Consider the following 13995-nt stretch of genomic DNA (forward strand, 5'->3'; position numbering starts at 1 on the left):
CCCAATACACTGGATGAGCTTAAGGCTGCTATCGAAGCATCCTGGGCCTCCATAACACCTCAGCAGTGCCACAGGCTGATTGCCTCCATGCCACGCCGCATTCAAGCAGTCATTACTGCAAAAGGATTCCCGACCAAGTATTGAGTGCATAACTGAAAATAATTATTTGATACTTTTCTTTTATTGGTCGGATGAAATATGATATTTTTTTGAGACAGGGATTTTTGTTTTTTTTATCAATATTAAAACAATAAAAGGCTTGAACTACTTCAGTTGTGTGTAATGAATATACAATATATGAAAGTCTAATTTTTATCAGTACATAATCAGTACAGAAAATAATGAAATTTATCAAAATATGTTAATTTTTAAGCTGCTGGTCCCTCTGGATTCCTGCGAACCTTAAGGTGTAGATCCTTCAAAGGCTTGCTGTGGTGCATAAACCTTCTATTCGGCCTCCCCTAACCAGAGCTCACAAGCAGAAACGGTTACAGTGGATGCAGACATACATGAAGAGTCATTTCCAAACAATCTTGTTTACTGATAAGTGTCGTGAAACCCAGGATGATCCAGATGGATAGTAGTGGATGGTTGTGGATGGACACCATGTCCCAACAAGGCTGCGGCGTCAGAAAGGAGGGGCGGAGTCATGTTTTGGGCCTGAATCATGGGGAGAGAGCTAATAGCTCCTTTAGGGTCCCTGAAGGTGTAAAAATGGCCTCAGCAAAGTATATAGACTTCCGGAACGAACTCAATGCACCATCTCATGCTGCAGAGAATACCTCTGTGTCATTGGCATAAAAAGAAAGGAACTCATGGTGTGGCCACCATCTTTCCCTGACCTCAACCCTATAGAGAACCTTTGGAGTATCATTAAGCTAAAGATCTATGATGGTGGGAGGCAGTTCACATCAAAACAGCAGCTCTGGGAGGCAATTCTGACATCATGCAAAGACATTCAAGCAGAAACTATTAAAGAAGGTTTCCTATGTTAACATGTAACTTGGCCTGTTAGGATGTTTTTCATTGAAAGAGCTTTTGATTTCAGTGAATGTGAAATCCTCCTAATGCTGCAAATTCAACAAATGAAATTTTTCAGTTTTTTACAACATATAAAATGTTTTGAAACTCTGCTGTGCATAATCATTTGGAACAGTGATTTTGAGTCTTTTTTATTTTTGAAAAATATACTGTTATCGTCGGGAGGTTTGTTCAATAAAATTCGATTTAATAATTTTATAATGCATTAATATGCGTAAATATAAAATATATAACTTTTATATTTATTGCTGTCTTGTACAAAGTGGATAGTCAAGCACAAATACATTTAAATACATGATTTCTATAAAAAATATTTGTACTTTATTTTCAGCAGTATTACTAATAAAGAGCATATTATGAATCAATACCATGGGGCAAATTTGTAGCTCTACAGTATATGTCTTAAAAAGTAAATGTCACTGTCCAATATACACCATCAGATACAAATAGATTATAGATATAGGCTACATTTGCCCCCTTACAAAGATATGAGATGTGGACAATAATATGGTATGTTGTGATTCCATGATTACATTTTTTATGAATATGGGTTTCTACAAATCAACCAGTTATATTGTAAGGTATGTTTCTGTACTGTGTTTCAAATTTGTGCTCCATGTGTCCCCTATTGACTTTAAGCACCTGCCCCACCAAAGGTCTCTGCATGGCCCTGATCTACACCCAGTTCAATAGGTTTCAATGAGATATCAACTTCTATCTTATTCCTCTCTCTCTTTCCAATTATCCAGTGTCTAATTCCAACAGTTGGTCAGTTAGTGTAAAATGGTAAACATGTTCTTATTAGTTGTTATTCATCTAATGCTGGTGTAGTTAGAAGTACTGACTTGGAGTATTCCTACTCTCAGTCTCAGTCAGTGTTCTCGTTGTAATAAAATACAAGAACTACACTTTTATTATTGAAATATTATTTTTACGAGACACACTGGGTATTTAGTAGGGCTGTCCCTAACAATTATTTTTTAAACGATTATTCTAACAATTATTTTTTTCGATTAGTCGACTAATCTATTCATTGAGAAACATATTTAAATAATTATTATTTTACGTTTTAAAGCAAACGATAAATTACTATATTTATATATAATAACAACAACAACACAAGCCTACTAAACCACACCCCACACTTATAATCACTTACATGTACAACACGTTTAGATCTATAACGCTAAAAATGGATAAGCTCCCATACACCACAACCGTGTGTTGCACTGTTGTCTGTGACCGCTAGATTTTGTGACCACTGGCAATTAGTTCTCAGCAGACCGGTGCACTGGCCGATTCGAAACGTGTTCGTTTCTAATGTTTACCCCGACTGGCCAAAACGGTTCAGTTTAGGGCTGAGGGTAAGGTGTAGGTATAGAAAGCTTCCGTTTTGCCAATGAACGCTCATAACCGTGAGCACTGGTCACAAAATTCCGACGGTGACAGAAAACGGTGTGACACTGCAGCGCCGACGGCGCTAGCTAAAATAACTTAAGGCAGCTAGCTTAGCTAAACACCTGAACTTATGAATAATGCTACTGTTTCTGGAAACTGCGAAATGCCATGCACAAATATAAACCAAAAATGAATAATTTATGCCTGTGGCAGGTTTAAAACCTTTGGTAGACAGCCTTAAGTCTTTTTAAGGACACCCGCGGAGACCCTGATGTAAACGGTAACTTACTGTGTGACCCTGTTGACATAGTGCTCCTGGATGTTTGCGCTTCAAGTGCTCCTTTTGCACATATGGCAGAGGACCACATTGTTGCCCTTTTGCGTGAAATGCTCCCAAACTTTAGATGCCCGCTGGCGTTTTTTTGTAGCTGGAGATTGCTCTCCGGAGTCCATGCTCTCTAGAGCTTAGATTCTCTGCCCGAACCCGACATGACCCGAGGCCCGCCCGTAAATCCGACCCGGGCTCCAGAAAATAGTCCGAGATGTAGGCGTCTGTTTTTTAATTATATTTTTATTTTTTAAAAAAAATAACGAAAACTGAAAGTGAAACTAAACTAATTTATTTATAAGCGCTGTTTTCACTACCGCAGTTCTACAGCGGGGGTGTTGTGCCGATTCTGTCCGCGAAGCGGGAGTCAGATTCAGCAGAGAGTCGGATTCGGCACAAACGCGGCGGCACCTCGCGGTCCGCGGTGTCAGTTGTAAGCGCTCGCGCTAGCCGCAAAATACGGCAGAAAACACTGAGGGAGCTGCAGAATTATGTATGGGACTAGAATATGAGCACGAGGAGATCAAAGAGAACCTTCACCTGTGAGTAGCTCTCACCAGAACAAGCAAATCTCTCTCTCTCTCTCTCTGTGTCTCTCGCACGTGAACTCCTCCGCGTTTGACTTGCAGAACTGTGTTTAGCTGTTCTTAAAAATCATTTTAATTAAATAATAGTTCTATGCTTCTATGTTACCGTGTTAATTAACATAATTCTGATCATATTTCGCTCATTAAAACAGCCCGAAAACAGCCAGTTGGAATTTTTGGGCCCGATCTAACCTCTAATGCTCTCCACAGGCGCCGCCATGTTTACGACGCGCCGACGCACGTTATGCGATGTATTTTCGTAATCGATGACGTCGATTATGTCGACGCGTCGCCCCAGATGTGCTTTGTCCCTGGTATTTTAGGCTGTCAAGTTCACTTAATGAAGACAGTCTAAAAGGGTTTGTTTGGAAAAGCCTACGAAATTAACAGGTGAGTTTGACTCTACCTCTGGTCTCTATAGCACAAACTATGGCTGCAAATTTGACAACCTGTCTGACATTATTGCCTTAATTTCTATACACTGTAAAAAAAAAATGGTAAGTTACAAAATGGTGAATTATCTGCCCTGCTGACAGAAAATATATATTTTTTTACAGTTCATAATTGTCAAAAACAGGGAAGTTCAGTTTGATTACAAGTCAATTAAAAAGTGTACATTTTACAAAAATAAAAATGACTTGCTCTGCATCTAGAATAGCTGTACATTTACATTATTTCACTTCATTTACTATATTTAATATATTTACTATTTATTTGACTAATTAAAAATGTGTACATGTTACTAAACAACACAGCAAATTTACACAAAGAACAGGCTGTTCCTATGTGAGGCCTCTACAATACAACTCTAACTGATTAGTTTTCATGATGATGATGATGATGATGATGATGATGATGTTACCCAAAAAAATATCCAGCCAATCTCACCAAAATGTCTCTGAGAACATTAAATGACACTCTTTGCCTACTAAGTCATTTTTTCTAACTAAGCACAAATGCAAACCAAAAAAAAAACCCATCGTAAAATGATGAAATATAACATGTCTCTGTATTTGATAGACATTTGTTACAGCAAATGTTCCTTATTTTTGAACAAAGAATATTTTAAAATTAATTTATTTTTCCTGAAAGAGTGTTAGAATGGCAGTGATATATCTTAGGTAGCCAAAAGTCGAGGTAAGCATTGTCTGACAAATCAAACACTGCAATAGCACAGGACTCAGGAAGTTGTAGGTCATGTCGCTGCCAGGCTGGCATATACTGTAAGTTACTTACTGTGAACGTCTGCCATCGCTGTAAACTGGGGCGGTTCAAGACTTCCAGCGACGGACTTCACCTGCCGGACTCATCACGGTCGTTGTCAACGGTCCGTTAAAACCATTCTGTTATAAAGTGTACAAACGCAGATTAAACTGCGACGCGGCGGTGCGGCCGACAGGCAAGACCACGTAAACTTTCGAAATCAGGAAGTACTTTAGAAGAGCGCCGCAGAGTCTGCGCAGATTCAGAAGTGAAAGAAACAGATCCACAACACCACTCCACAGTCCACCTTAAATGTTCTTACCCAAAAATGGCTGCAAAACAAGAAGTCTCTGATCTTGGTGAGTGATCATGTTATTTTTGTTGTTCATCTTTACGCTCTTATGAAGAGGTTTTGTGATTCATATCCTGATTAAAACGTTCATAATAAAGACAACACAACTCGCCCATACGCAGATCTTTCAGCTATTACTTTCGATTTAAAAAAACCCTAAATGACACGATATCCTTCTGTTTTTTATCCCTTCATATATTAATCTTTCTCGATCTTCTATATTTATCCACGGTTTATTTATGTTTACTTGATTTTTTTACTAGACAATATTTGTCTCCATACAGATGACAAAAAGCCAGGAGACGCTGACAGCATACATGAACCTCCTTTCAGTAAGTTTCGCCTTGAACACAATTAATTCATATGTAAATATATAATTAAACTAAAATAACGAATAATTAAATTTTTACACAAGCTTCTTGCATAAGTAGTAACTATTTATATCGTAAATGTCTTTCAAAAACATTGTATCTATGGTCAAAATCTTAACTATAAATGCAAATCCGCGTAAAAAGATGCTACCAAGTCTTTTCTGACCATTTTTATCGATTAATGCGAGAAAAGGAACTGTGAGATGGACATAATTTAATATAATATAATGGACAATAAAGCTATTAATATGAAGAATGGCAGTGTGACAGTGACCATGTATGTGTGTGTTTGTAAATATGTGTAAGCATATATATATATATATATATATATATATATATATATATATACACTTGAAAATTGAACAAAATCTTACATTTTTGTGTTAGTGAATGTTTTTATAATGTTTACATTTATTTGTAAAAGAGACATATAAAATAACTAATGATTAAATAAGAACAAACACAAGTTAGTCAGTAAACAAATTTCAAATTGCATCAGTAGTAGTTATTTATATTGTCAGTGTCATTCAAAAACATTGCATCTTTACAGTAGAAGAAAAAAATCTTAACTATACGTGGAAAGAAGTGTAAAGGAACTTCCTTTAAAGTTCAATTGGAGTTTGTTTTTTTAACTGTTTGAACAGTTTATCATAAAATGTTTACACAATGCAAATTATTAAGTTGTGTCATTTTCTGATTATGTTTAAAAGTTAACAAACTACTGAAATGAAGATATACTTTTTATATTTAAGTAAAATATAATATATATACATAGATAAGCATTTGAATAAATTAGTTTCTTATCATTTCTGCTCTGTCTTCAGTGTCTGATCTGAGGATTGTGATGATGGGGAAGACTGGTGTGGGTAAGAGCTCTACTGGGAACACCATCTTGGACAAGGAGGTCTTTCATGTAGCATGTTCTGCTCAGTCAGTGACCAAAGACTGTATAAAGGTAAAAGGAGAAGTTGAAGGCAGAAAAGTGTCTGTGATTGACACTCCTGGGCTGTTTGATACTGACCTGACAGAATCATCAGTAATAAACAGGCTGGTTGAGTGTATCGCACTGTCCTGCCCTGGACCTCACGTCTTCCTCCTGGTGCTGTCGCTGGGTCGATTCACTGAAGAGGAAAATGAGACGGTGAAGAGACTGCAGTGGATCTTTGGAGAAAAGGCCCCCAAATACACCATCATTATCTTTACTTGGGGGGACCAGCTGAAACAACAGACCATAGAGGAGTATTTGGCAGTGGCAGGAGATGCCCTGAATCAGGTGGTGAAGAAGTGTGGTGGCCGTTATTGTGTCTTTAACAATGAAAACATGGCAGATCGGTTTCAGGTCATCAGACTGATCGAAAAAATTGATGAAATGGTGTTGGAAAGTGAAGGGGGCTGCTACACCAATGAGATGTATGAGAATGTGGAAAGAGCGATTCAGGAGAGAGAGCAGGAGTTGAGAAACGAATTCAGTCAGAATGTGGAAAGAGCAGTTCAAGAGAGAGAGAACGAGCTGAGGAGTGAGTTAGACAAACAGGTTAGAGCCAAAGACAAGGAAATAAATAAACTGCAACTGGAGCTGAGGGAAAGAGCAGTGAGAGAGATCAAGTTGAAGAAATTTCCTCAGTTCAGAAAAGTCACAGAGCAATGTAAACAACAGTAATATGGGCAGCATTTTCCTCTCCTTGTTATTTAACCAAATCTGTATCTACAGTCACATGTGTTCAGTTTAGCACAATATGTCTTTTATAATGATTTATGGCCTTGTATTTGTGTTGCTCTGTTCATTTAAACTCATTGAGTTTTTTCAAACATTCTGACATTTGAGAACAGTGGCAGCTATATCTATAGAGGAAGCTGTTCCAGCCTTTTTTTTTTTTTTTTTTTTTGTAAAAAAAAAAAAATGAAATTTATGTTGATGAATGGGGCTACTGCTTGTAAACTGCTGTGAAGCTAAGCAATGTTTGTACATAATTTAAATGTATAATATATACAATTCTGAAAGCAGTGAGAGAAAATAAACTAGAACAGAACCCATTGTGATCCACTATCGCCCTACCTTTGGAGTTATTACAGAATGCATCTTTACTGTGTCTATCAATGTAGTCTTTAAATTTTTAAATGTTAAAATCAATTTACTGTAAATAAATGTGCAAATCTGCAAAGTACTAAAATATTTTTAAAAAGGAATCACGTCAGTAAATTTCTTAATTTTAATGATTTATGGCAAACAACAAATAACATTTCTGTCAATGCTAATTCCCCAATCTCTGAACAACGTTAGCATTTTAAATTATATTTATAAATTATGTATTAAACTCAACCGCAAATCTGAAAAAAAGAAAAAATTTAAATACATTTTAACTTTTATCTTATGTATGACAGTATGCACAGTATGAACTCAATATATTTCATGTTTTATCTGCTCACATGTCATTCGTTAATATACACCTATTCCAGCATTTTAGACCTACAAAAAACAAATTGGAACATGGAAAATATGTTATGGTACTAAAGAGATCATGTATTCTTCCTGCAAACACCTCTTAAGATGTGGTGTTGTCTTTGTCTGATATTAAGTTTCGAAAGCCTCTACTGAGAAAAGGTAAGGACTACAGCTAGGCCAATCCAGTACATCTACCCTCCTCTTTCTGCAGCCACATCTTTGCAATGTGTGCAGCATGTGATTTTGCATTCTCATTGAAAAAGCATTGAACAAATGATTTTTACCGTCATATAGCGTCTATAGGAATTTGTTTTATGTGATCAGAGCATTTAATTTACAAATTTTCTGTCACCATAAAATTTTATTTAAGTGAAATTACACTGACCAGACAAAAGGTTCATACTGTCTGCATTGGAATACAAATCTTTAATTTGATCTAAAAATTAAATAGCTGTCTTTACTTTCACTAACTGACTGTTGGCTTGCCATATAACATTCACTATTTGACAAATGCTACAGTAGATGAAAATGATTCATGTTTTTCAATTCATCTGTCAGTGGTGGAAATGTTATGGCCAACTGGTGTATGTATTGAGCTAAACAGTAATATTAAACTAGATTACAATACTAACAAAAAATAAACAACAGTAAATGTGCTGCGGGAAAACTGTTCAATTGTGTTTATTAAATTGAAACGCGTTATAAAGGCATTCTCATACCTGAAAATCAAAGTCCAAACCAAGGTTGAAGTTTTTGATGCACTTTGTACATTTGGTCCAGTTAGTTTCGATTTCACATTGTATATTGGTGAGAAGATCAAAGAAGCTTGCTAGGGAGTTGTATTTCAGCAGAACAGCAGTTATTTGCTTCTTTTTTTTTCTTTTATTGTGTAATGGATGACACTAGCCTGCAAACCTGCAAACTAACAGGACCATGGTTCAGCCAATTCCGACCAAAACCTTTGGTTGGACTTTCACACCAGTTATTTTGGTTTGGAAAAGCATCAGGTATGTTCATAAATTAAGAGTCCATGAATGGCCACATGGTGGAACTATAGCTAGACATTTGACAAGAATATCCAAAAACATAAGTATTACAACCCAACAACAAATGCAGGCATATGTTACATTTTGATGTTGTGACTAAATTCATTGTTCAACAATTTAAGAATCAAATGTTGTGATGTGAGTTATACATGTGAAATTCTAGAGATTAGCTACATAGAAATAATCTCCAATAATGAAAAAGGAGCACTTAGACAGCTCCTTAGACCTTATTCCTCAAGTGGGGTGATTTTAATGTATTTTGCTGTGGATTTATTTTCTTTAACGATTCAACTTGATTGTTCCTGTTTATACTTGATGGTCCTTTTTGATGTTGGATGGACTGAGGTTAAAGTATTTAACAGTGTTAAATCATTAAATTAACATTGATTAAATGATCATGACAGACATTTAACAATTTTATAAAAAAAACATGTACAAATCATTAACTCATTTAGATGTAAGTCATCTGTATTTGCAGCAGTTCCAGGATCAGATCTTCTCCACACCTCAGAGACTATACAGTCAGGACTACAGATCCAGGAATAGCACTGCTGGGTTTCTTTTTATGAATATTATTCTTAGATAATGGTGTCTTAATGTCAGCTAGCTTTTGATCTTAATTAGGTCATAAATACATCAAGTATAAAAAGGGAAATTTTAAGCCCATTTTCCCCCATTCAAAAATAAAATAAATCTTTGAAAGTGGGTTGAATCTCAGTAATTATCATTGTTTTCACTTAAATGAAGTGGAAAATCTGCAGTGATGGAACTAGAAAAGGTTGTTAGTATTTGTGTAACTTTCAGGTACATATAAAAAAAAATTAAAAATCCCAGAAGAGTTCATTTATTTTATTTATTCTTTTTTTTTCAAAAGTGATAAAAAAACATTATTTTTTACACACAGAGTGATCTATTTCAAACATGTATTTTTTATGTTTTAAATGTTTAATAAATAAAAATAAAAATGTAATTACTTAATTTAAATGAATAAAATAGAATTTTAATCTTTTAATGTTGATGATTGTGGCTTACAAATAATGAAAACACAAAGGTCAGTATCTTTTTTTTGAATATTGTGAAAAGTGTCTAATTAGCTAATGAGCACAAAACACCTGCAAAGTTTTTCCACAGGCTATAAACAATAAAGTACATCTGCAAAATCAGTAACTCGCTTAGATAAAAGTCCTTCGTGGTCACGGCCATTTTGTGATAGTTAGAAGCTTGTTCTCGACACAGAACAGCAGATCCAGAATCAGATCTGATCATCAGACACACCTCAGAGAATATGCAGTCAGAAGCACAGGTCCAGGAACAGCACTGCTGAAGATGTTTATAAATATTACTCTCAGTTAATGGCGACTGCACTCTGCAGTCAGCTGGGGGTTGGGCTTTTGACCTTGATCAGTTCATCATTTAACATGAAGTAAAACACTAAATGTATTAGTCTATTTCAATTTGATTCTTACGTTTGATTTTAAGTTTACTCTATTTACAAAGATTTACAAAATCTTTCTGTTGTTTTAAAGTGGTTTTAGAGCAAATATCAATAATAAAACTGTACATTTCCAGTCCAATTGTTTAGGTTAATTTAATTAGAAAACCCTATACTCTGTTTGTGTACAGAGACTGCAGCAATGAGTTGTCTAGAAATCCGTTGTTCATGTATTCTTCCACATTCTCATTTGGCCTGATGGCCAGCATCTTACTGTTGATCAGTTTCTCTCAGGCATGAATATTTCACTTTGACATCCTTTTCCTTTGTGATAGTTCTTCACTCTTTGTGAAATCACTTTGTGATAGTTCCGTGTCTTTACTCCCCTCCCCCACTTTCTTTTAAACTGCCCTTTCCACTTTTCCATACATCACGTGTTCATAAACAAAAAAAGCTACAATGGTCTCCAAAACTAAAACTGACAAAAGAATAAATAATTACAAATATACTTCAAATCAATTGACAATCAAAGAAATTGCTTCTGAATTGTGGTTCAAAATACTAATAAAAAACGAATGAAACTGGGCTTTACTAAAACCACTAAAACTGTACCCATAACTTAATATTTTTATTTCCTTTAAAAATGGTGACCGGTTCTCTGTTTTTAGAATTCTATCAGATATTATTTTATATTAGATATAAAGACTAAATATCTGTTCTTGATTGCAGTACCAGAGACCAAATAAGAATGCAATAGTTTGCAGTAGCAGGAGTACTGGAAAGTATTAAATATCCTTCAGCTACACCTAGAACTTATTTGATGGTGAATAAAATTTTTAATGTGCTTTAGCAAGGTTCTATCTATTAGTGTATAAAATAAAATTTATTAACGTTCACAAAAGCTCTCCACTTTATTTACATTGAATTAGTCATTATTTTGTAGAAACTGTTTTATAAATAATAAAATAGGGGGAAAAAATGAATTTTAATATTTAGATCAGTTATTTGATATTTACCCATTCATAATCATATTGTAAATTCGAACTTTCTTTTTATTGTATTAGAAACTTCAGGATGTATCATCAGATATTAAGGAAACATGTTGAGCACTGGCAGCTCTTGTCCGCAGGGCTTCAGCAGTACACTCCTATTTTAAGTGTTCACTCCGTCCTGGAGTTTTGTGTCAGTTTTGTCCTCTGTCTCCGCCTGCTGCTCTAAACTACTAGTCTAAAATTTGTGTACATAGTGTAGATTCAGCCTACTGAATTTGGCAACCCAAGGTATTTTCATGGCTAGGGAGGGGTGGGCGGGGCAGACTGCTCTGTGTGGTTTTTGAAATTGGACTGCTGTGACTATTCACACGCTCGCTCTAAATTCCTATAGAATGTACCTTTAAATGTTTAAGTGTGTTCAAATTCGGTGTTTTATCTTAAACAAAGTTTACCCTAAATTTGTCAACAAAGTTTAAAGTACTTAAAGTAGTGCTTATTTAAGTAGTATTAGGAATTGTCTGCTTAACTGATCATGTATTAAAAATAAAACTATTTTTTTTATATTCTATATACATTCTGTTGGAACTGCGAGCGAGTGTGTGAAATGGCTACAGCAGTCCAATTCCAAAACAATACAGAGAGTAGTCTGCCCCGCCCACCCCTCCCCCAGCCATGAAAATCCCTCGCTTGCCAAATTCAGCAGGCTGAATTCTACACAAAGTTTAGACTAGTAGGAGAGGCAGAAAACTTAGAGTACGATCGAGAGGAGAAATACAGCATTTCTAAACTCTTTTATTACCCGTATTTAGCGTCATATTGACTGTATTTTACACGAGGGAGCGCCGCGGTCGACGGGGTTGTGCCCCTAAGCGAGGGAGCGCCAGCTCTTTTAGCTTCTAGCTATCTCCTTCCAACCTCGTGGCCAGCTGCCAGTGCTTTCACTCAACATGTTTCCTTAATATTTGATGATACATCCTGATCATTTTATCAATTACATTAGTTACATATTGGTCTGCATTTCACTCTGCTTGTGTATATAGTAGTGTAAGGTTTAGAAGGCAGTATTGCATGTATTTATCCACTTCATCATATAAGAGCAGAGGTCTTGATCAGCCTGATGGCAGCAATATAGCCCTTAATTTTACTGTTCATCAGCATCACTTAGTCATGATCTGTACAGAGCAAAACAAATGCATTCGTGGTTACATACTGTAGGGGTTTTCTGCACTGTATGAACTTTTTAAATATTTAAAAATATGTAATAAGTCTGTGTATCAGTAATTATTCACATACATGTAATGCATCGCAATGTTTCGTGTGCAGTAAAAAAAACTAGAAAACGTAGTTGGTATGTACTTGAGTTGTGATCACAAAAGATACTGGCATGTTACAGATTAGTATTGTGTAGCACTAAATGAATAATAGGATTGAATTGTGCATTATTAAAAAGTCTGTTCTTCAGACACAGAAAAGTAGATTTTCAGACACTCAAGATGAATCACACATAATACAATCAGCTTTAGAACATTGTTTTGTTACTGCAGACCAGCTTTTCTGTTCTTGGAAATAAATACATCATGCTCATTTACACACCTTTAATTGTATAGTGCATAAATAAATAAAAAAATATAAAAGGAAAGAAAAGTAGATCTCAGTGTAATAGTTATGTAGTGCTTTTAAATACATTAATAAGAGCAGTTCAAAATGTTTGAAAACAGTAAAAATGTATATCAATTGAGCTTTGTTATATTGCGATATGATATAAAATGCTGATTATGAACAAATATGTTGAATGCTGCATGAAAAACTGTCTTGCTACTAGATATGATAATGTAAATAATAAAAAGAGTCATCTTCTATCCAATGGGGATTAAGCTTTGTTGTCATCAGGGCGTCTCTAGGCTGGCGCACCACGACTATTAATTTCAGGTTGAATGTTGGTCATGACGTCAGATTACAAGAAAATTACACCAGAATAACGTCTAATACTGCCCTCAGGGTTTATACACTTAATGTATTAATTTATTATTTTATTACTCATATTACTTATCATCATCCTAGCGTTTATCCTGCACAGTTGCAGGGTCTGCTGCTCGATCCAGGGCGTCTTTCTGCTTTTATTTTGTCCAGCCAGCGCTGTTTTGGTCGTCCGTGTGGTCGGTGTCCTTAGGGGCTTAACCGCATTGCTGATTTCGCCACAGAGTTTTCATCACTACGTACCACATGTCCATACCATCATAGTCGAGCCTCCCGCATCTTGTCTGTGATTGGTGCGACTCTTATTTTTTCGTATATGTCTTTATTTCTGACATGATCAAGGCGTGAGATGCCCAGGGTCCATCGTAGCATCCGCATTTCCATGGCATGCATGGCTTGTTCTTGTTTTGCTGTTGCTGGCCAGCATTTATTTCCATACAGTGCCACTGGACATATGATGGTTTTGTATACCTTGGCTTTGAGGCGGATATAATCAGTCTTCTTGATGTTCAGCCGCAGCCCATAGTTGTCGAGGCGGGACTTGTCGTTGCACATCAACCCTTGTGTCACTGGCTTTGTCAGCGAACAATAGCGACCATGGGTGCGGGTTTTGTAGGTCGGTGGTGATTGTATCCATGCAGAGGATAAACAGAAGAGGCAAGAGGGCCGAGCCCTGGTGGACGCAAACAGTAATCGGGAAGGGCGGCGATGTTCCAGATGGCCAGCGGACAGTACTGGTGATGTTGGTGTAGAGAAATTGTACGCAGGTCACATAGACTTCAGAGAAGTTGTGTGATCTAAGGGCATGCCAAATGAGTTCATGAG

The 13995-nt window shown here is 36.1% G+C and overlaps 2 protein-coding genes across 2 annotated transcripts in view; one reads left to right on the forward strand and one right to left on the reverse strand.

The window, feature by feature from the left end:
• Positions 1-4606, reverse strand: part of LOC125780586 (interferon-induced very large GTPase 1-like) — a 31843-nt gene extending 27237 nt beyond the window's left edge. Inside the window, exon 1 of the mRNA XM_049462967.1 lies at positions 4591-4606. Coding sequence (XP_049318924.1) covers positions 4591-4606 — 16 coding nt within the window. The remainder of the gene's footprint in view (positions 1-4590) is intronic.
• Positions 4607-4885: 279 nt separating this feature from the next.
• Positions 4886-7188, forward strand: LOC125780587 (GTPase IMAP family member 7-like). The gene is made up of 2 exons (XM_049462968.1): positions 4886-4916; positions 6105-7188. Exons 1-2 carry the CDS (start codon positions 4886-4888, stop codon positions 6938-6940), a joined length of 867 nt encoding a protein of 288 aa, XP_049318925.1. The 3' UTR covers positions 6941-7188.
• Positions 7189-13995: the final 6807 nt, after the last annotated feature.

Source organism: Astyanax mexicanus, chromosome 13 (genome assembly GCF_023375975.1).
Source record: "Astyanax mexicanus isolate ESR-SI-001 chromosome 13, AstMex3_surface, whole genome shotgun sequence".
Lineage (NCBI taxonomy): Eukaryota > Metazoa > Chordata > Actinopteri > Characiformes > Acestrorhamphidae > Astyanax > Astyanax mexicanus.